Source organism: Sus scrofa, chromosome 14, assembly GCF_054392235.1.
Source record: "Sus scrofa isolate SSC_HxYL_T2T_F1_AM1 chromosome 14, Sscrofa_HxYL_maternal_Yorkshire_Landrace_v2.0, whole genome shotgun sequence".
NCBI classification, from domain to species: Eukaryota; Metazoa; Chordata; class Mammalia; order Artiodactyla; family Suidae; genus Sus; species Sus scrofa.
The window spans coordinates 154,341,223-154,364,035 of record NC_139396.1 but is presented as its reverse complement, the minus strand read 5'-3'; the positions used below and the strand labels follow the sequence as shown (position 1 = coordinate 154,364,035).

At 50.9% G+C, this 22,813-nt stretch overlaps 1 protein-coding gene across 37 annotated transcripts in view; it reads right to left on the bottom strand.

Annotated features, from left to right (window-relative positions):
* The window catches only part of TACC2 (transforming acidic coiled-coil containing protein 2), a 227,829-nt gene that overhangs the window by 145,258 nt on the left and 59,758 nt on the right, over window positions 1-22,813 (bottom strand). For all 37 annotated transcript variants that reach the window (XM_084992596.1, XM_084992601.1, XM_084992605.1 and 34 more), the window contains 2 exons: window positions 6,815-12,103; window positions 6,142-6,255 (listed from right to left, as the gene is read on the bottom strand). In XM_084992596.1, the coding sequence (XP_084848722.1) occupies window positions 6,142-6,255; window positions 6,815-12,103 (5,403 nt within the window). The remainder of the gene's footprint in view (window positions 1-6,141; window positions 6,256-6,814; window positions 12,104-22,813) is intronic.

The window sequence follows — 22,813 nt, the reverse complement described above, 5'->3', positions numbered from 1 at the left end:
AGAAACCCAGAAGAGCCAGAAGCCAGGACCCAGGCACCTGGAGGCAGGGAATCAGCCCCTTGCCTCCAAGGAGGCTGCCGCCTTTTATGCGGGTGCCTGATAATGCAGCTTTCCCAAGTGATGTGGCGTATTTCCAAAGGACAGATTCACCTCTAAAAAATTCATTTCAATTATGCACGACAAAAGCTTCAGTATATAAAGGCTACATTTTAAAAGGTCCTTTGACTTTTATAATATGATGGTTCACAATGATTGAAGCTGTTGGAAATAATATAAATCCATGTCATTTGTAGATTCTTTAGTTCGGAAGCACCTTTGAACCATGGAACAAGCTCCTATGAGCCGAGCAGAGTTAGTGGAGCTCCCGTGTGACAGACAGAAGCAGAGGCACAGAGAGATCAAATGGCTGGAAAGAGACTCTCATCCAGTCTCACACCTCCCCATTTCTCTGGGGTCTGTTACCATTTCACTTGGAGACTAGAGTCATTTTCCTTTTTTGCTGAATTCCCAGGACTTTTTTTTTTTTTTTTTTTTAACTTTTTTGGCTGCGCCACGGCATATGGAGTTCCCAGGCCAGGGATCAGATCTGAGCCACACTTGTGACTTAGCCGCAGCTGCGGCAACACCAAATCCCTTATCCCACTGTGCCAGGCCAGGGATTGAACCTGCGTCCTGGAGCTGCACAGAGATGCTGTCGATCCATTGCACCACAGAGACAACTGCTCCCAGGACGTTTTTGAATAAATATATTTAAAATGCCAATAGTGGTTCCCATTTGTATTTTACACTTACCAGGTATCAGGTATTCCACTACATACTTTGGAAACAATTTCCATTTTAATCCCAAGAGGGAAGTATTGTTTTTCCCATTTGATACATATGGAAACTGAGGATTGAGGAGCCAAGCAGCTTCCCCAAGGCATCACACGCCAGTGAGATGAAGCTTCTATCTCACTCCACTGGGGAGGAAAATTGCTCCAAAGGCAAGAACTGTCAGAGCTGTAGGTCTGTAATAGCCCAATACTTCTCAAAAAAGGAAGTTTAAAATAACCCAAGCAACGTAATATAAAATCAAACCCAGAAGGAGCGGGGTCGGGTGGGGAGTCTGTCATTCCAGTTTTATCTGCGAAGAGACCTAGGCTTGGTGGCTTTTTTTCTTTTCCTTAAATTATACTGCTGTGGCCCTCCTCAAAACCTTATTCTTAAACTCGAAAATATGGTGTCACAGCTGGTAATTTTAGAAGGAGGAGGAGAGAAAAGGGAGAAACAGACCGAGGGGGAGGAAGCTGGTCCAGCCAGGGCTTCCTGGGCAAGACGCCGGCTGCCCCCCGGCCACTCCCTCTCCACCCCTGGACCTCTCAAACCGCCCTTCACAGTTTAGCCTAGGTGTGTGCAGAGACCGAGGCATCTGGGAATAATTTAATTCCCTCAAACGCCCTAGTCATTGAAAATGATACCTTTCTAACCATTTCCCCGAATGGAAAAAAAAAAAGAGCCCCTTTAAATAAATATTCAGCAAAAACAAGCTTGGTGATGTCCCCCAGGAATCCAAAACCACCTATCTGACCATCAGCGGTGTGAAAGCAGAATGCCAGATTCTAGACGCTCCGTCCACTGAAGATAGGCATGTGTACACAGAGTCGAAATCAACTCAAGCATGTTCTGAAAAATGATCTAAAAATAAAGTGAGGCTTTCTGTGGGTCCTAGACTCTTCCACAGGGAGGGACTACGCGGTGCGTAGAACCCACAGCTGAGCCGTCTGTCAACACCACCTGTCTCCGCCCAGGTACCCTTCAGGTGGCGGTGAGCAAAGTCACAGAATAGACCCACAGCACATCCGCCAGCAGTGCCCATTGGACTCTAAACGGTGGGAAACAAAGCAGCAAAACTTGTCTGCCCCCTGCATCTACCTGTGTGTGAGGCTGGCTACCAAACCATCCTGTTGCCCAGACAGAAAAGAGACATCTCTTGGAAACTGCATCTCATCTAGTCAAGTCAGCGGAATCTCGAAACTCAATTGATGCGACAGATAACCTGTCACCCAGTCACCAAGAGAGTGGAACATTTGGTTTTGACTGGCTGTGCACTTCTCCTGGCAATTCAGAGCATTATTTTATTTTATTTTATTTTTAAATGAGAGTTGCAACGTTTATTTCAGGTTCTCTCTTGTTGTTTTTTTTTTTTTTTTTTTTTTTTTTTTGCCACACAGGCAGTATGTGGGAATTCCTGGGCCACGGATTGAACCTACGCCGCACAGCAGCAAGCAGAGCCACAGCGGTGAGAACACAGGAGCCTCAACCCACTAGGCAGGAGCCTCAATCCACTAGGCCATCAGAGAACTCCCCAGAGCATTATTTTTTATGTTGAAATGCAATAGGATACAGCACACAACACAGGATGCACATAAAGCTTGACAATAAAACATGATCTCAGAAATGTTTAACTTGAAGCAGTTCGCTGTGGGCTACACAGAGGGGGTAAGAAAGACTTCACTCCCCGCAGCCATGAAGACTTTTAGCAAAGAAGTCGGCGCGAGAAAACAGAGACGGCCAGGCTGGAACCTGGACATCAGGAGCACAGCCCGCCCAGGAAGACAAACAGTGGCCACTCAGTTCACTGCGGGAGAAAAGTCGACCCCACAGAACCGTAACGAGGACCCTAACCCCTGCCCGGGGCCAGAATGCGCTGGTGTGGCACTTATATCAGTTATCCATCCCTCACAACGACTCAGTGAGGTGAGCGCTGCTGTGACCTGCCCATTCTACAGATGGGTAAACTGAGGTTGTGTAAGTAAGCAGGAAGGGGCACAGCCTGTGTGAATCCAAACCTCATCACCACCCCAGCTCCTGGCAGCGTATCTCCTGCAGACAGCTACCGAAATGTACCTTCACATGCAACACCTGCTGTTCCCAGGACCCACACTGCTGACCTTGACCTTGGCCAGACTTCCTCTGAGGCCTGCCCAGGTCCACAGCACAGCTCCCTTGCAGTGAAAGGCCCACCGGAGCTATGGAGCCTCTCTTCGTTCAAGACAAAGAAGTGTTCCCAACGTTTGTGCTCAAGTAGGAACAAGGTTGCTGAGGTGAGATGACAGCCTTTGTGGTCCCTTGTGAAAGTTTGTCCTTCTGTATCATTCGATAGCTGTGAGAGCTCTGTGCGGGGATGGGGTGTCCCTGACGGTGGCCACTCATTATGTGGCACTATTGAGGGCTCAGCATGTGGCCGGTCCAGACTGAGGTGTGTGGTGGGTACAAAACACACCCCAGCCTTCAAAGACTTAGAATGAAAACAAGAATGTAGACTATTGAATGAATAATTGCTATTTTGATTGCACGTTGCTGTGATCATGTTTGTGACATATTGGGTAAAACCAGTTGTCTTGTTGAAAGGAATTTTACCCATTTCTGTTTAGTTTCGAATGGCTACTGAAAACTTAAGATTACATTTGTGGCTTGGGTCCCATTTCTATTGGACGGAGCGGCTCTATTCCTTCTGGAGAGCTTTGATTGTCTACTAGGCATGAAGTGGACTCTGTTGTGGTCTCTTGGCTCAGATGTTCCTGGCCCTGTATTTCCCCTCGAGGGAAGGGAGTCGGCGGTCACCCCACCTCAAGCTGGAGGGGAGGGTCCCCTCAGAAGTCTTTCTAGAAATTCTCAGCCAATGGGAGAGCGGCAGGGCTTTTCCCTAAGAACCCAAAGCACAGGGAAGGTCAGTGCTCTTCCGTCCTTATTTCTTTGGAGGATGGAAGCAAAGCAGGTTCCGGAGCCAAACGATCTGAACAGAAGGGAACCATAGGCCACAAGGGCAAGCCACGCAGGTAATTTTAAAATGTTGGCGGCCACATTAATAACAAGAAAAAAAATGGAGTTCCCTGGTGGCCTAGTGGTTAAGGATCCAGTGTTTGGGCAGAACGCCCACCGTAACGTGAACGTCCACTGCTCCATAACTGTGCTGAAGTCACACAACTTCAGCCACTAAGACTTATGTTTGCATAAAATTCGGATGGCAGCAGAGAAAAGGACTCAGTACTTAAACAGAAGAAAACTGGATGCCATTGCACTAACATAATAAGCAACAGTCATTGTTAGGTGGTGTGATTGTGGATTTTTCTCTTTTGCTTTATACTTTTCTATACCTCACACATTTTCTCATATTAATTTAGAAATATTCATTTTTTTTAGGGCCGCACCCGTGGCATATGGAAGTTCCCGGGCGAGGGGTTGCTTTGGAGCTGCTGCTGCCAGTCTACACCACAGCCACAGCAATGCCAGATCCGAGCCACATCTGAGACCTATGCCACAGCTCAAGGCAGTGCCAGACTCTTTAACCCACTGAGGGAGGCCAGGGATCGAATCCACATCCTAATGGATACGAGTCGGGTTCATGTCTGCTGAGCTGCAACGGGAACTCCAAGAAATTATAATTATAAAATTTAAAGTGATTAAAACAATGAGCCATGAAATATTTATTGAACTGTTCTATGCCCGATCCTGAGAACTTCTTGTTCTTCAAGAAGTGACCAAAACCCCCAGGGACTGAAGGAGGAGCTGATATAACATTTGTGGGGAAGGGGAGGATTTTCCTGGTTAGACATTTTTCCTACACGTTAGCTGGGAATGTCAAAAATACACGCAAGCGAGGGCTGCAGGGAATTCTGTGCTAAGTCAGCAGCAGAGACACGTGTCTAATGCAGATTAAACTTGCATCTGTTTCGGCAGCAGTGCTTGCATCTCTCCGGCCCCAAATTATGAGAGTTGCCCTCGTAGGGCAGGAAAGGCAGCTGAGCGTCGGTGGAAGTGCTCAGACTCGAAAAACAGGTGACGGTGCATTCTTTCAGCATGTGCGAAATATGAATCAAATCATTTACAGAATGCCTGCAGCTGTTTGGTAGGACACACTGGCCAGCCACAGGTACTAATTTAAAGTCCAACCCCGCCCGTTCATGAACGAACGCAGGTGCCTGCGTGCATACACACACATACGCATGGACAGCTTGGAACAGCCGGAGATCTAAGGATGCTGCAAAGCTTGTCCAGAATGTGCCTGTGGCCACAGTATCTCCACCACCTCCAAAGGATGAAGTTTCCCAGCAGCAGCTGTGGCACAACCATGGGTGGCATTTCACTTAGGAAACAACAGGCAGGTACACAGCAAGGGTCCAGGTCTGGGATTCACAGTTGCATCTGTCTTTGGGCCTCCCCTAATCTCGAGATCTCTGTGGAGTTTGACTGCTAGTGGTGATTAGACATTCCTGCTTGAGATTCAATCAAAGTTGAACTCATTTGCTTCAAGAGGTAGTGAACTAGATGAGGAGGGGTGGGGGGCATGGGGCGTGATGTCTAAGAGGCACAAGTTTTCCTTGGACGGATGACAATGTCCTAAAATTGACTGTACTGATGGTTACACAATACTAATTCTGTGAATATATTAAAAGCCACCGAACTGTACACTTTAAATGAGTGAATTACATGGTATGTGAATTACATCTTAATAGAAACTGTTAAGGAAAAGATAAGCTCAGAATTCTCTTGTGGTGCAGTGGGTTGAGGATCCGCCCTTGTCACTGCAGTGACTCAGGTCACTGCTGTGTCATGGGTTCAATCCCTGGCCCTAGGACATGGCCAAAAAAAAAAGAGATAAGCTTAAATATGAAAGCAACTCAATCCCTTTTACAACAAAGGAACTCAGCGTTATCTCAGGTACTGCTTCACCTGCATAAAGAATGGGGATGGCTATGTGCTTCTTTCTTTCTTTCTTTCTTTTTTTTTGGTTTTTTGCCGTTTCTTGGGCCGCTCCTGCGGCATATGGAGGTTCCCAGGCTAGGGGTTGAATCGGAGCTGTAGCTGCCAACCTACGCCACAGCCACAACAACTTGGGATCTGAGCTGCGTCTGCAACCTCACGGCATAGCTCATGGCAATGCCGGATCCTTAATCTCCTGAGCAAGGCCAGGGATTGAACCCACAACCTCATGGTTCCTAGTTGGATTCGTTAACCACTGAGCCACGACGGGACCTCCATGTGCTTCTTTCTTAGATAAAGACTTGTATTTAAGCAGTGCAGTCCTTTGCAAAACATCCCCTGCATCTCTGCCAAAGGAAAACATCATAGTTCCCCAAAGACTGACACCTTTTCACTGACCTTTCTGGTCCTCTCGCACTTGTGGCCTCATCTGAAATGATCTCGCCCATGATGTCTGGAGCATCCTTCTCAGGAACCGAAGGTAAGGTGGATGGGCCAGGCTCAGCACCCTTGCTGGGATGAAGTAAAGAAAGAGATAAATCTCAAGAAAAGCATTTCTCTCCATGTCCTATTGAAAAGCCCATGTCCCAATTTTACCTTTAAGTGGCTACTTCACAAAAGCTCTAGAAAAAAATTAGTTTCTGGCCGTGAATGGCTTCGAGATGGTTTGAGATCGCTTTTGGCCTCTCTCTATAAAGAAATCCAGATTCAAAAGCAGATGTCTCTGGACTCCAGAAAAATATCTGATTGACTATAACCTAGGACCTCCTGGTGCACTCCCAGCCTGTGAACATTTCATGCTTTTTGAACAGGGTCAGTTAGACGAGTTAAAGAATGCAAGGAAAGGAAGAAGCCCCGTTAACCGACCGCTCCCACACCTCCAGCCCACTTCTCACATTTCTCAGAATCACAGCACATCCAGAGACTGTAAGCAGGTAAATTTAAACCACTAGATATGGAAAATTTAGCTCCTTGAAAAAAAACACCCATCTCTTTGACTTTTTAAAATCGGGTGGGAATCCCTTTTGCCGCTGACCCCCCCATTCCCATGGGAATGTGTTTTTTTAGGTACCTCTCAGCCTCGAGAGCTTCTGCATTCAGGTTTTGCAGCTTCAGGTCCCGAGTTTCACCAGATTCTGCAGATGAGGAGTCACGTACCTTCTCGCCCCAGGCAGAAGCGGGGAGCTCAGGCCCGGGCTGCTCCTCGGCCTGCGGGTGCCCGGCTGGGCTGTCCCCACTCAGGGTGGCTGCAGCCTCCATCCTCAGAGCCCCTTCAGAGCCACCTGGGTCCCCACGGCTTCCTGGCAGCGCCGAGGCACAAGCCACACCGGAGGACCTTCTCGTAGTACCTGTTTCAGGCAGGTCGTCAGACACACGTGCCCCGGTCTCAGCTGTGCTCAAAGTGACGTCACCCTCTGCTTCCCCAGCAGCTCCCGCTACCAAGCCGGGCTCCAGGGGAGTGTCTGCCACTTCTCCAGCTACGGGCTCCGGGGTACTCCGGTTGTCCAGGGCATTTTGTGTTTCTGAGATGCCAGCAGCACTGCCATGCCTCCTCTCACCTCTAAGTGTGTCTGGGGCGCCGGGCTCACTGATGGCCTCGGCCACAGTCGGAACATCTCCGGAGGGAAAGGATGCTTCCAGGGCAGCCGTGGACAGTGGCATGTCGCCCAGAGTCCTCGGGTGAGAAAAGCCCCAGGCACCATCTTCTCTGGGCGGACCACTGCTGCTAGATGTTTCCTGTTTGTCAGAAGGAAATCTGTCATCTTGAAGTGAGTCCCCTTCTCCAGGGCCCTGGGGAGCCACCTGCAAGTCAGAGATGGGAATCTCCGGAGAAGTCACCTGTGAAGGCAGACCCAAAGCTGACTCCTGCTGGCTGCTTTCCTGCTCTGAGGGGGCCTGGCCTCCAAGCCACGGCCAGCCTTCCCCAGCCCCCTCTGGCTTGTCATTTTCCGTCAGCATCCATGGGGCCTTACTGGCTTCCTTCCCCACACAGGCACCTGGCAGGTTCTGCTCTGCGGCCGGGCCTGCCAGCCCTGGCAGCTTTTCTGGAGCTGGATCCTGGGGACCCAGACGGGAAACCTCAGCCTCTACAGCTGACTCTTGCTTCTTTGCCTTCGAGTCCACCCAGATCCCAGCCAGTGGGGTGGGGAGAGGAGCGACGGTCACTCCTTGAGTCCCATCTGGAAGCTTCTCTAGACTTGGCATGGGGAGATCCTTGCCCATCACACTCCTCCCAGCTCCTGCCTTTTCTCCCAGGTTGCTCTGGGGCCGCTCAGCAGTCAGGACTCCAAGCACAGACGTCTCAAAGATCTTGGTGATGTGCTCCCTGAAGTCAGTGAACCCCGCCATCATACGGGTCTGCTTGGAGCGTGCGTCTACACCAGCTGATGCCCCTTCCTTCCTGGGGTCCTTGGAAGGCTCCACCGCCCTCTCCCTGCTGCTCTCCATCTCTCTTGCTGCATCCCCTGCTGTGCTCTCCTCACTGGCAGGACATGCTGGGATCTCACTGGGTGGGGTGCTTACACCTGGAGCTCTTGAGTCTTTCTCCTCCCCTGTGGTCTGCTTCTCCTTGGCCAGAAGTGGCATCCTGTCCAGGCAGGGCACAGAGTCCACCGGTCCCTCAAAGTTCCCAGCTCTGGGGCCGCCGCTGCTGGGCTGAGCTGCAGAGGTTCCCACGTCTGCAGCTTCTGGTTGTGAGAGGGATGCAAGGGAGCCAGCAGACACTTCCACGGAGAGGGCCTTTTCCGAGACAAGTAGGGGCTCCTGTAGGGAGCAAGGGCTTTCACCAGGAGCTCCAGGGCCTTGAGACGAAACAGCTTTCACCCCGCTGTCTTCTGCCTCTTTCCCTGCAGCACCTGCGATGTGCAGGTAAGGGGTGTCAGGAGCAGCCTCTTCTGGTGGTGCAGACGGCAGGAGCCTCTTTGGTTCCGGGACAGCCTGGGCTGCAGAAGTATCCACCCGGCTCCTGGAAATCCCACCCAGCTCTCTGGCTGGCAGGAAGGCATCCTGGCAGCCTCCCGGGGGCTGCTCAACTTGGCAGGGTTCACCCAGGGCAGGGGTAGAAGCTTCCTCCCCAGCGGAAGGGTACGGCTCTGTCTGGAGGAAGCCCCCACTCCGAGCAGCTTCTTCTGGCTCCTCCAGAGCCCGCTGTGTCCCCAGGTCTCCTCCGTCAGCGCCCCCACCAGTCTCAGCAGACCCACCATCCACAGCTTGATCCTCAGCTGATGGGAAACTTCCAAGAAGCTTTTGGACTTCAGCTTCCGAGGCAGTGGGGTGCTCCATTGCCTTCTGTGGGGCCCACCCCGATGGCTGCCCGTCTTCCCAGGCTTCATCACATGCCTCTCTCTCTCGGGCATCCTGGGCGGGTGTGACTCTGGGGCTGGCAGGTGCTGGAGCTGGCAGGCAGTGAGATGCATCCAGGAGAGCAACTGAGTCAGGCCGACCCGGCCGGGCCTCCACTGTGTTCTCACTTGCCTTCTCTGTCTCAGCCAAGCCCTGGAGTGGGGGCCGAGCGTCAGCTGCTTCAGAAAGGCCTGCATCCCCGAGACATGCTTCTTCATGCTGGCTGCTGGCGTTCAGCCCGCCAGTCAGCTCCTGTTGGGACTTGTTGAGCCCCTGCCCAGCACAGCAACCTTCCTTTCTGCTCAAGCTACCTGCAAGAGAAGGGCTTTGTAAGGTGTCTGCCGCAGGAGGTGAGAGCCTGGAGGGCTGGCTACCACCGCATCCTCCCTCCTGCACATTCTCCCCTAGCACAGGTGACTCCGGTCTCGTGGGTGCTGACAACGCCAACTGCTCTGTCATAGAATTTTCTGGAATGGTGTCCCCGGAAGCTGAATTTGGAGCATCATTCAGGCTGCCTTTGGGGAGGTCACTTCCCAGTTCTGATTCAGAAGCCTGTTCCTTTCCTCCAGGCACAGGCGAGCTCACATCCTCCGGAGGTTCCACGCAGATGTGCGATTGGGGAGAATCTGTGTCAGCAGCACCTGGATGTGTCTCTTTCTCGTTTTCTCCGTGTTGGGACTTCTCCCCGAGCATATCAAGGATGGACGCTTCTGGGCGGGTTTGGGATGCCTGGAGCTGGTTCTCAGGGTAGAGTGAGGGCTTCTCAGACGCAGCCACTCGTATCCCGCTGTCCCCCAGGCAGGACAGGTTTCCCTGCTGATCTTGCTCCAGGCTGAGCGTCATAAGCCCACAGTCCACTGCCAAGTTCTCCTCCTCACGGGGGAGCGGCCCATCAGTGCAGACTTCCGGTCCAGCTGCCTCACACCCCAGCCCCCAGGGTTGGGGGGCTGTCAGCAAGCCCTGCCCATCACAGCTGCCAGGCCTCTGCGCTGACGGGTGGCTCCTCCTCTTTATTTCAGACATGCTCTCCACCTCCTGGGCTTTGGGGGTGACTGCTGTAGCAGGAGGTGACAGGACATCCGATTTCTCAGATTCTAAAGCAGGAAGAGAGTCCATTCTACCCAACCCCCCCACGTCCTGAAGGGTGGCAGGACATTGGGTCGGCAGTCCTGGCCCCTCCCAGCCAGCTCCCTCGGGAAGAATGGGTTCACCGGCTCCATCCTGCCCAGAGCCGGGGGCAGGATCCTGCTCGTGGAGCTGGTGCAGCGAGCCAGACAAAAGAACCTGTTGGGCTTCTCCCATCATCCCACAGGCCCCTGAACTCCAAGCTGCATCTTCTGATGGAGAGCGGGGCCCGTCCACAGGTTCAAGGAGCTCCTTTCTGAGTGGCTGTGCAGAGGCGGTGCTGGGAAGGCCGTTGCCCACCACATCGCCACTTAGCTGTGAAACCCCATCTTTCTCCACCTCTGGGTGAGGCTTAGAGCTGTAGGCTTCGGGTTGCTGTCCCTGAAGTGTCCCAGGATCTGCACTGGGTGACTCTGGGGCCGCTTCCTGTCCTGTAGGGTCAGGACCAGGTGGTCTGCCTTCCCTCTTGGCCACAGCTGGGCTTTCAGCCTTGGCCTCATCCTTGGGCCCCGGTGACCTTCTGGCACTTTCATCTGATGCACTGGGAGGGGTTGGGGCCAGAACCCCTTGTTGGACCTCCTGGCTTTGCTCCCTATTCCAGCCCTCCCCCCTCTCCTCCTGGGCCAAGAGGGCACGGACCTCTCTGGAGGAGCCCCTTTCTGTACCCTCTCCCTCTGATGCATGCTTCTCCTGTCCTGCCAGCCTTGCATCTGCCAGCCCTCCTGCTGGATCTGTAAGAGTGGGCATCTCGGCCCCAGAGACCATCTCTCTGGTCCACTGGCTGGGTTGCTCTGCAGCAGCAGAGGCTGGAGCAGCAGGCTGTGAAGTGAAGCTTGAAGCTGGACCTGTCTCCTGGGTCGCTGCACATGGGGAAGGCTCAGGACTCAAAAGCGAAGTCCCTTTGGGTAGGTCATCTGCTGCCCCAGTGACACCTTGACCGGGCTCGGCTCCTCCCCTCCTGGTCTGTGAGCAGCCCTGGGCATCACTGGCACCCTGAGTGTCCTCCCCAGAGCCCTCGGCCCCCGACCCCGGTGCAGGACTTGCTGAGTCCCAGGGCAGCTCCTTGGGGGTCGGATCTGCTTCCACTTGCTCCTGGGAAGCGGCCTGCACCTGGGCTTCCTGGGCAGCCTCTGAGCTGCTCTGAGCAGGGGGGTGGGCCCCAAGAGAGCCTGAGTTATCGGTGAAATCCTGAGCCGGCACCTCCGCTTGGCAGCTGGGGGCTGGACCTTCTGGGGCTGGGGTCTCGGGCTCCAGGAGGGACTCCCGCTGGCCAGCTGAGCCATCTCGGCCTGGCCAGGCTGCAGCAGTGGCCTTGGGGGCCACTTGTCCAGAAGCCACTCCTTGTCCAGACTCTGGGAGGGGAAAGCCACCTGCAGCCTCATTCCCCTGGGACTCGAAACCCCCAGGCCGTCCGGGCTCTCCACATGGCTGTCCCTTCATCGGCTCCCTAGGGTCAGCTGGAGAAACTCCTGGCAACTGGTCAATGGAGCTGGAGGAAAACCCTTTCTGCCCGTCTGCTTCCTTCACGTTGCTCTGTCTCTCGACGCTGGGGACAGCTGTGACCATACTGTGCTGAGGAGAGCTGTCCCCCTCAGGGACCAAGGCTGCAGGGACACCTGGAGAAGGTTTCCTCTGGGGGTGTTGAATGAGGGGCTGATCTTCAGGTGCCACTGCCAGGCTCTCCAAGCCACCTTCTGGGGGGCCCTCGGCAAGGGGCACAGATCCCCAGGGATGCTCCTGCTCCCAGGGCCCTGGCGGGCTGAGCCGTGGAGAACCTTCTGAGCCCCTGGCTTCCTGTGGGTGCTTCCTTGGCTCAGTCACCTCTGGAGACAGGATGCAAGGATCCGGGCGGGCAACACCCTCAGAAGCGGGGCAGGAACCTCCATGAATGACACTGCCAACAATGAAACATTGGTTTCATCAGTTCTCACGGATGTCAAGGACAGAGCCTGAAGCATCACCCCAACCCTCTCCCCACTAAAGGCCACCACGCACGGCATCCTTAGGCCGCTCATTCCTCTCTATGAAGAGACCCCCCACCCCTCCCCATCCATAACCAATTCACACACCCTCCCTCTCTGCACAGATCAGTGCAGAGACTCATAAACCTTCAGTTTGAGGCTTTCTGTGCCGGCCAGTCATGAATGGGGAAATACGGAAACGACTTCATAATTATCTAAAACATGGGAAACTCAGGACATTTTTAGTAAGTGTCAATCGTAATTGAGGATTTGGACAAGTTCTGTGTGGTTTACAAAGAGGTCTCAAACACTTCTGGGGAGCCTTAGATGTTCAGGAAAAAGGTAAAAATGGGCAAAATCAGGCTTTGAAAATAAAGCGCTCTTCTTGACAAAAATTTAACTTGATTCTTTACATTCATCAGGTAGTCCTATGAAGCATAATCCCCAAATCACTTCTATTCAGCTGTGGAATGTCTATGTATGGCCGATAGATATAAAACTCCCGGGAGCTAAGCCACGTTCATAACCATGACCATGAACTTGCTTTGCTGTACAATGTGAAAAACAAAAACAACAACAACACTATGATCTTGCGGGAAACTTGGAGGAACATGTTCAGAATCATGGACTTGGAGTTTCCGTCATGGCACAGTGGAAACGAATCCAACTAGGAACCATGAGGTTGCAGGTTCAATCCCTGGCCTCGCTCAGTGGGTTAAGGATCCTGCATTGCCGTGAGCTGTAGTATCGGTCACAGACCTGGCATGGATCCTGCGTTTCTGTGGCTCTAGCATAGGCCAGCAGCTGCAGCTCCGATTCGACCTCTAGCCTGGGAACCTCCATATACCATGGGAGTGGCCCTAGAAAAGGCAAAAAGACAAAAAAAAAAAAAAAAAAATCATGGACTTGCTATAGATAATCAGCTATCCAGTTATTGTAACATAGCTTATCACATGCCATTTTTGGACTGTGTTTCTGAATTCTATATAGTTTTAACTAAGTGCATTTTTAAAATTTAAAAATAATATATGGCCAACATGAAATGTTGTAAATGTAGAAAAAACATCTGCTACATACTCACCCCTTGAAGTATTCTCGTGAACTTCCTTTTTTTCCTACACAACTTTTTAGGGGGTGCAATTTTTGTCATTTTAGATAGCTGTGATTCTGTATACTTGTTGTGATCACATATCTTTTAATATCAAGAGAAATTGTTCAGAGAAAAATTAATGGAAGGATGGCTTTTCTATGGCCTTTACCATGTTCTTTAAAATTATCACAGGGAGGGAGTTCCCTTCTTCGCGCAGCGGAGATGAATCCGACTAGGAGCCATGAGGTTGCAGGTTCGATCCCTGGCCCAACTCAGTGGGTTAAGGATCCGGTGTTACTATGAGCTGTGGTGTAGGTTGCAGATGCGGCTTGGATCCCCCGTTGCTGTGGCTCTGACGTAGGCTGGCAGCTGTACCCCTGATTAGACCCCTAGCCTGGGAAACTCCATGTGTTGCAGGAGCAGCCCTAAAAAGAGAGAAAGACAAAATATATATATATGTATGTATGTATATATCACAGGGAGGAAGATTTCTGGAGCCTTCCTGGAATTGTTACGTACACACACCTTCACGCAGTCACAGACCCATTGTGTTCTGGATGTCAGCAGAGGAAAATTCTTTCGCACGTGTTCACTACCCAAGTTCTAGCTTTCTATGCAGGGCGGTGCATATATGCTCACTTATGAGAGTTGCACACAGTGGGAAGATGAAGGACGTGTCTGTGAAATTTAGATGTGTGTGCTATGGACGGGAGTGTGTCCCTCTAAAGCCTGTATATTGAAGTCCTCATCCGTAACAGGACTGCATTTGGACAGAGGGCCTTAAAGGAGATACGTAAACTTAATAAAGTGAGTCCATAAGAGTGGGATCCTGGAGTTCCCATTGTGGCTCAGAGGGTGAAGAACCTGACATAGTGTCCGTGAGGATGCGGGTTCAAATCCCTGGCCTCGCCCAGTGGGTTAAGGATCTGGCATTGCTGCAAGCTGCAGTGAAGGTCACAGAAGGGGCTGAGATCTGGCATTGCTGTGGCTGTGGTCTAGGCTGGCAGCGGCAGCTCGGATTTGACCCCTAGCCTGGGAACCTCCTTATGCTGCAGGCGTGGCCATAAAAAGAAAAAAAAAATGAGGTCTCCATCCAGGAGGACTGATGTCCTTATGAGAAGACGAAGAGAGTCCGGGAGTGGCTCATACAGACAAAAAGGCCATGAGTGGACACAGAGACAAGGCATTATCTGCAAGTCAAGAAGAAAGGTCTCACCAGAAACCAACCCTGCTGGCCCCCCGACCTTGGAATTCCAGCCTCTGCAACTGTGAAAAAAATACATTTCTGTTGTGGAAGCCACCCAGCCTGTGGGCTTCAGTTAAGACAGCTTGAAAAGTCTAATCCCATAAATATATTGGGTGTGTATTATACTTTCAACATTTTTTTTTTTTTTGTCTTTTTACCTTTTTTAGAGCCGCTCCCTCGGCATATGGAGGTTCCCAGGCTAGGGGTCGAATTGGAGCTGTAGCCACCGGCCTACTCCAGAGCCACAGCAACGTGGGATCCCAGCTGTGTCTGTGACCTACACCGCAGTTCACGGCAACACCAGATCCTTAACCCACTGAGCGAGGCCAGGGATCAAACCCGCAACCTCATGGTTCCTAGTTGGATTCATTAACCACTGCGCCACAACGGGAACTCCCTATCCTTTCAACATTTTTAAGGTTTCAACTTTTCCAAAATGAAAAGTTGGGGAGATAATGAGTGAAATTCACTGGCCATCAGGGCTTTGCCAGGACTATCTCGTTTAACCGTACTGACAGCCATGCGGGATGGGTACTGTCGCTACCATTGTGCAGAGGAGAACCCAGGACAGGGAGCTCCTGAACCTGACGGGCCGTGATCTTCTTATTCACGCTATGCTGCTTCCAAGAATGAGAAACTTCCAAGGAGTGAGACAATGTTTGTGTCCCCAAAATTCATCTGTTGAAAACTGACCCCCAAGGTGATGGTATTAGGAGATGGGGCCTTTGGGAGGTCATGAGGTCATGAGGGTGGGGCCCCCATGAAGAGATTAGTGCCCTTAGAAAAGTGATCCCAGCAAACTTTCTTGCCCCTTCTGCCACATGAGGACCTGGAGAGAAGATTATGACCTAGGAAGTGGATCCTCACGAGGCAGCGCATCTGCTGGCAACATCCTTAGGTCTCCAGACGCCAGACCACAAGAAATAAATGTCTGTTTTTTAATGTCAGCGGGTCCATGGCATTTTTCGAGCAACCCAAACAGAGGCAGAGAGAAAGAGGCTCTTTACCTGGCTCCATTCCAGCCTCCCGCCAAGCCCCTCACCTAGGAAATGTACATGACATCATATGACATCCTTAAAAGAGGTGTGTACACGTGTCTCTACACCAGTCGTCCTGATTTAACGCCTGTTCCTGCATGTGTGACACTGCAACTATTTCAGGTAGACCCGAGAGAGAGGGCTGGCTACGGTCTCAACCAGATTAGCACTTTAAGACCAAAAGCAGAGCTGCTAAGGGCAAAGAAGAGAAAGCTCGGAGGCTAAGTGGTGTGACTCCCCCCAGCCCTCAAGTGGTCCCGAGGAGAAACGTGCCCACAGCGAGCCCTGGTCCTGCGCTCACTGATGTGTGTGAAACCCCTCGGGGTGCAGGTAATGCCCCTTGGCTTGGCCTCTGCAGAGCAGGATTTCTGGACATCAATGGATTATTCTAGAACCAGCAACTCTGCACTCCCAAATGTGACATTTTCCTGTTAACAAGCACGTTACACTTCATTGTGTCCCATTCATTAACTCGGGGGTCAAACCGCTTTGTAGCTAATGAGATTTTAAGGTGTGTAATTCAGAGATGAAGCCTCCTATTTCTGCCTGCTTGTTCAAGAAGCACAGAACACAGCCCCCTCATTGCTGGTAGCATAACAAACAAAGCAGTTTCCTTGTCCCACCTCTGACAACAGCTGCCAGCTCAGGAGTGTGTGGCTTCCCCTTCAGGCTGCCTGAATTCATGACCATCTGGGGAAAAGAATATAAATTCATTCAACGTGGGCACCTTGAAAACTTTCGGGTCTTATCTTATCTGAGAGCAACTAGAAACAACTGTCCTAGAGTGTGAGGCACATAACTCTCTTCAAAATAAGGACCCAGGGAGCTTCCTGGTGGCCTAGTGGTTAAGGATCTGGCTTGGTCACTGCTGTACAACAGGTTCAATCCCTGGCCCCAGAACTTCCATGTGCCATGGGCACAGCCAAAAAAAAAAGCAAAATAAGGACCCAGGCTTGGTTTACTTTGCACAAACTGTGCACCAACAACCTCTGTGATTGCCCAGAAGAAGCATTTTTTTTTTCCTTTTAGGGCCACACCCATGGCACATAGAGGTTCCCAGGCTAGGGAGTAAATCAGAGCTGCAGCTGCCAGCCTATGCCACAGCCACCAGGATCTACCCCACAGTCTTGGAAATGCCAGATATTAAATCCACTGATCAAATCTGAGTCCTCATGGATGCTAGTCAGGTTCTTAGCCTGCTGAACCACAACAGGAACTCCAGGAGCAATTTTAAAACCAGATTTAACAACAAACCAGTGAATATAACAAAAAAGAATCAGACCCACAGATATGAAGAACTAGTGGTTACCAGCAGGGGGAGGGGTGGCAATATAAGGGCAGGGGATTAAGAGGCACAAAATATTAGGTAGAAAATACGCTTCAAAAATATATTTTACAACACATGGAAAAGAGCCTCTATTTTATAATAGCTGTCAGTGGAGTATAACTTTTAAAAATTGTGAATCACTGGAGTTCCCGTCGTGGAGCAGTGGTTAACAAATCCGACTAGGAACTATGAGGTTGTGGATTAGATCCCTGGCCTCGCTCAGTGGGTTAAGGATCTGTGTTGCTGTGAGCTGTGGTGTAGGTTGCAGTCGTGGCTTGGATCTCACGTTGCTGTGACTCTGGCGTAGGCCAGAGGCTACAGCTCTGGTTAGACCCCTAGCCTGGGAACCTCCATATGCTGCAGGAGCGGCCCTAGAAATGGCAAAAAGACAAATGAATAAATAATAAAATAAAAATTGTGAATCACTATATTATACACTTGTAACTTATATTGTACAGCCATTATATTTTGATAGAAAGAAATTAAAATAATTAAAAAAGAAAAACCAGACTCAAAGCCACTCACCAGGAGCAGATGTGCCCAAGGGCAGGAAAAATTCTAAGAACCTATCTGTGAGTTCTGGGCATTAATTGAAGCCTACATAATGTTCTTTTGTGCTTCAAGATTGAATCAAAATGTGTGGGATGGAGGTTCAGCTCAGAATCCAAAGGTGCACTTTTGTGGGCTGGGCTGGTCTCAATGGAAGGCTTTCAGCCTGAAGGGGGCACTGCCTTTGAGGTGCGGTGGGCAGGGTACAGGATTGCCGCCTCCTTGGTCCACAGCAGACGCCCCCAGCACAGCAAAGGGGTGCGGCGACCTGGGAGGAGGGGTGATTTGCTGCAGCAAAGGTCTGAGCAGGTGATGGAGATGCAGGAAAGGCCCTCCCCACCACCCTAGCTGGTTCCTAAACAGAGAGGTCTGAAGACACACACTCAAGAGGACTAGGGCTGCCTTTTTCTATCTTTCTTTATCTCTTTGCTTTTTAGGGCTGCACCTGCGGCATATGGAGGTTCCCAGTCTAGGAGTCGGATCGGAACTGCAGCTGCCAGCCTAGACCATAGCCACAACAATGCCAGATCTCAACTGCATCTGTGACCTACACCACAGCTCATGGCAATGCCGGATCCTTAACTCACTGAGTAAGGCCAGGGATCAAACCCACATCCTCATGGATACGAGCCACAACAGGAATTCCTAGGGATGCTTAAAAAGTGGAAGGAGGATGGTGCAGGGAAAACAAGCATGGCCCCTGCACTACCAGGTGTTAAGGGAACCAGCAAAACCACATAACAAAATCATCAAGATGGCGAGTTGCCCCATACTGAGCCTTCACTAAGGCCAAGCCTGTGCTAAGCGCTTCTCAGTTCCAATTGCGTTTAATTCACACAGTAGCCAGGCAGAGTGGATGCCCCCCACTGCATGTATGAAGAACTAGTCACAGAGAGGTTCAAGACAGACCTGAGTGGCAGAGCTCCTGGTGCAAAGCAAGCCCCAGTCCTGCCCAGCTCCAGGGCCTTGCCGCCTCCTGCTTCCCTGTACTTCCTGGTCTCGCCTCTCCTGGACCAGTGCAGCAGCCTCTTCTCCCACCTGCATGGTCCCTGCATTCTCTTCTCCAGGCTGCAGCCAGAGCAATGGCTTAGAAATGAAAGTCTGATTCTGTCAGCCTCATGGGAAGACCCTCTGGTGGCTTCAGTTTGCCATCAGCGGGGGCCCCAGCCTACCTTTCCTGCTTCTTCCGACACAAAGCTCCCCGCTCCTGTATTTCCCAAGCTCCTGAGCCCTTATGCTCTTCCCTGCAGATCTCAGCCCCAATCTTCACTTCTCAACAAAGCCTCCCTAGCCCGGCCTCTGGAATCAGACTTCCTTCCACAGGCCCACCTAGTGAGGACACCAGTCACAGGTGCCATTGACAAGGACAGACGACCAGTTCCCCCTCTAGAGTATAATGGAGACTGGCTCTTGCCTCTTTTCAATATCATATCCCCAGGGATTGGCATATAGCAAACACTGAATGTATGAATTATGAGCAGATAGAAGGATGGGTGGAAGGAAGGATGGATGGATGGTTGGATAAACTAATGAATGGGTGGATGGATAGACAGAAACATGGATGGATGGATGGATAGATGGACAAATACAACTGAACCCAAATCAAGGATTTTTTTTTTTTTTTACAGCTGTGCCTGTGGCGTATGCAAGCTCCTGGGCCAAGGGTTGAATTTGAGATGCAGCTGTGGCCCATGCCACAGCTTGTGGCAATGCTGAATCTTTAACCCAATGAACAAGGCCAGGGATCAAACCTCTACCCTTATAGAGAATGCCAGGTCCTTAACCAGCTAAGCCACAATGGGAACTCCTCAAGGATTCTAAATATGCAAAAATACTCTGAAATCATGTTGTTTGACTTAAGGATTAGGAAAGTTCTTTTATTCCATACATACTTTTATTCCACAGCATTCTAGTAATTAGTCCAAATCTTTCATTTTACAGATGAGGAAACTCAGATGCAGAAAAGGCAAAGTCCTTTTTTTTTTTTTTTTTTTTTACAGCTGCACCTGCAGCATATGAAGGTTCCTGGGCTGGGGGTCGAATTGGAGCTACAGCTAGGGCCTACACCACAGCCACAGCAACCAGATCCAAGCCACATCTGTGACCTATGCCACAGCTTGTGGCAATGCCGGATCCTTCCACTGAGCAAGGCCAGGGATCAAACCTGCATCCTCACAAAGACAATGCTGGGTCCTTAACCCACTGAGCCACAATGGGAACTCCCAAAGGACTTTTGTTTAAATGTTTCTGCCAAAGAAATGAGGTCAAGGCAGCAGTACTCAACCGCACGCCCCTTTGCACACTGGTGGGTCTGATGAGTTAGGGGTGCAGAGCAAGTGACTTGTTATTAATTAGAAAATGCAGACGTCTGCAAATGATTTGCAATTTTTGTACATTAGTCTAATTCAAAGATGAGAGAATGTCCCCACCTAACACCATCACGGCTACTCACTGCGTCCTGCTGCGCTTTCTGGAAAAGGAAAGTGAGGGGCAGAGGTAGACCCAGTGAGTTAGACTGAAGTCCCCCAGGACCACCTGTCCTCAAACACGGGGCAGGGATGAGGGGGCACAGGGGCCGAGGGTGCTCCTCCACTTCCGCATTCGTGCCTGAGCTCACCAATCTTCCGATACCTCTGAGCACGCAGAGAAGTCTGCGGCTTCTGCCCGCTTCTCCATCCCCTTTGAGCCACCCCCCAGGAAGTGAGGCTTCTCTGATGGGTGAGATGGGGAAGGATGGGGGAAGGCAGACTCCTGTCTCCCCGTCGCTGGGAGTTAAGGTGCTCAGGGTCCCTGGAAGGAGCTTACCCCACAGTGCAGCCCCTGCTCCTCGGCTGGTGGCTGCCTGTGGCAAGCTCGCTGGGGCCAGCCCTGCCCGCCCTTCAAGGCAGCCTGGACTTGCCCACCGCCTGGTACTGATGGGGCGCTGATTTGAGGACAGTATGAGGACGCCCCCGCCCTGGCTCGTCCTCCAGTCCAACCTTGCCAGTGATAAAGCTGGCTTCCTCCCTGTCTGGCTCTGGCATCTACTTCACAATTGATTCAGAATCTGGTGCCGAGGGACGTGATGAATGAGCTCCCCAAACCCCAGGAGCACTTTAGGATTGGGGTGGTGTTTTATCTCCTCCACCCTCATTTTAAGGACTTGTCAAAATCTAAACTGGCGTATGGGCCACGTGGGGCACATGACCTCTCTGGAAGAGAAGGAAGGCTGTGATCCCAACGAAAGAGGGAAACTAGACTCCAGAATGTATTCAGAACCAAAAATCAGAGTAAACCTGGGAATCTGGGGCCTGTGTCGATCACCACAGTGACACAGCTAAACATCTTATAACCACCTGACCCATTCTCTGTATTCCTGCCCTTGGCCTTGTCTTGTTCTCTCTGTGTATCTTCAGTCTCAAGATGCTCTAAAGCTGTAAATGATCATGCTTCTCAAAGGTATTCTACTCCATATAATAGGCTCAGTTCCCAGGTCGTCTTCTTCTTTTTTTGTTTTTCCATCCCAAGCTAGGAAGACTGCCCAAGAAGACAGGCTCCTCGAGAACTGGATAAGCAATTAGGCTCATAATGACAGCTCATTCTGAGTAAATTATTGATGACTAACAAGAGTTGCCTCGGATGAGCCCTCTGTTTTTCCATGTCTGTCAGGGGCTTTGAAATACTGAACCTTGCGTTTCTCATACTCTGATGATTAGGTGCGCAAGGACGAAGCTTCCCTGGTCTTTAGATAATGTGGAAAGCACTCAATAAAGAATGCATGGTTAGGAGTTCCCATTGTGGCACAGCAGTTAAGCAACCCAACTAGGATCCGTGAGGTTGCAGGTTTGGATCCCTGGCCCTGCTCGGTGGGTTAAGGATCCAGTGTTGCCATGAGCTGTGGTGTAGGTTGAAGACATGGCTGGGATTTGGTGGTGTTGTGGCTGTGGCGTGGGCTGGCGGCTACAGCTCTGATTCGACCCCTAGTCTGGAAACTTACACATGCTGCCAGTGCAGCCTTAAAAAGCCAAAAAAAAAAAAAAAAAAAAAAAAAAAAAAGCCTGGTTAAATAAGTCTTACTGCAAGAACTTTCAATGCCTTTGAGACACTGTTGCACACGGCGAGTCAACAAGAAGACATGTGTAGTGTTTCCCAATCTTGTTGTTCCTTGGAAACCTTCCCCTGCCCCTTTTTTCTGGTCGGACATTTAGTGGGACTGATGCGCCACAGGACACAGCGTGGAAGTGAAGTTTTTAAGTCAAAGGAAGAAGAGCTAAAAACAGAAGATGCTCTGCTCTAGAACAGAATCTGCTTGTAAACCAGGAACTCGTAAACAGCTCTTTTGTGCCTCGGAGCAAAAGCCAACTGAGCTTAGCACGTGCACAGGTCTCAGACCTTCCTCAGCAGTCCAGCACTCTTACCCCTCCACGGTGAGACTCCCTACCTCCCTCCGAAAAGGGAACCTCCTTACCTGCCGCTTCCTTCCCTGTTGGGACCCCCCCTTTCCCTCTTCCACAGTGAGACCCCCTCACTTGCCTCTATGGTGGGGACCCACGCACCTGCTTCTGTCGTAGGATCCCCTCCACCTCCCTCCACAGACGGACTCCCCTACCCAGCTCTCCTCTATCTCCCCAAAGCCCTGTGCACAAACTCTCGGTACCTACCACGGTTTCCTTGTTTATTCACCTATTTTTGCACAGAGTGTGACCTCCTGCCTGGAGGTTAAAGGGAACTCATCTCATTTATTTTTAGGTCAGAGTCTAGCACTGGTACCTACTCTGTTGAGTGAATGATGGGCTGAAGAAATAGTGAGGGAATGGTTTTTTAAACTGACTTAGGGTGACTCCTGCACTGTGGGGTGTATCGCCATGCCAGAGCCTTCAGAGAAGATATTTCCATCCCGAGTGACCCCTGCAGAGCCAAGCGCCCTCAGGTTAATCAGGAGATGACAGAGGCGGTGCTTCAACAACTACAACATGGTATTTCACAGAGAAAGGCACCGCCTCGGAGCTTTCTTTGTGATCCTAGCAGATGAGGTCCAGTTCATACCCAGAGCCCTAACTTGTCCAAACTCTGCACCTTACGGGGGCCCCAGGGAGCCCACTGACCTTGGCAGCCCCATTGGACTCAGCTTTGTGTTTTAAATCCAGTTTTACCTCTTTTGCAGCCCTCCTTCTGTGGTAGAAGAAAGAAAGACCTCCACGCTTGAATGATCCAAGCAATAGATGAAAGGAAAAGGCCAGAGGTTCTAAAGAGTTATTGGGAAGAAGGGTGTGTGTGCGTGGAGGTGGATAAGACACCAAAATAGCTTTAATATTCAGCCTGCTCTTTGCCACATGAACTTTTATATGACTTCAAGGTCAAGATGTTAGTCCACTCATGAGATTCCAACATCTAGCAAGGTGTGGGCAGGGCACA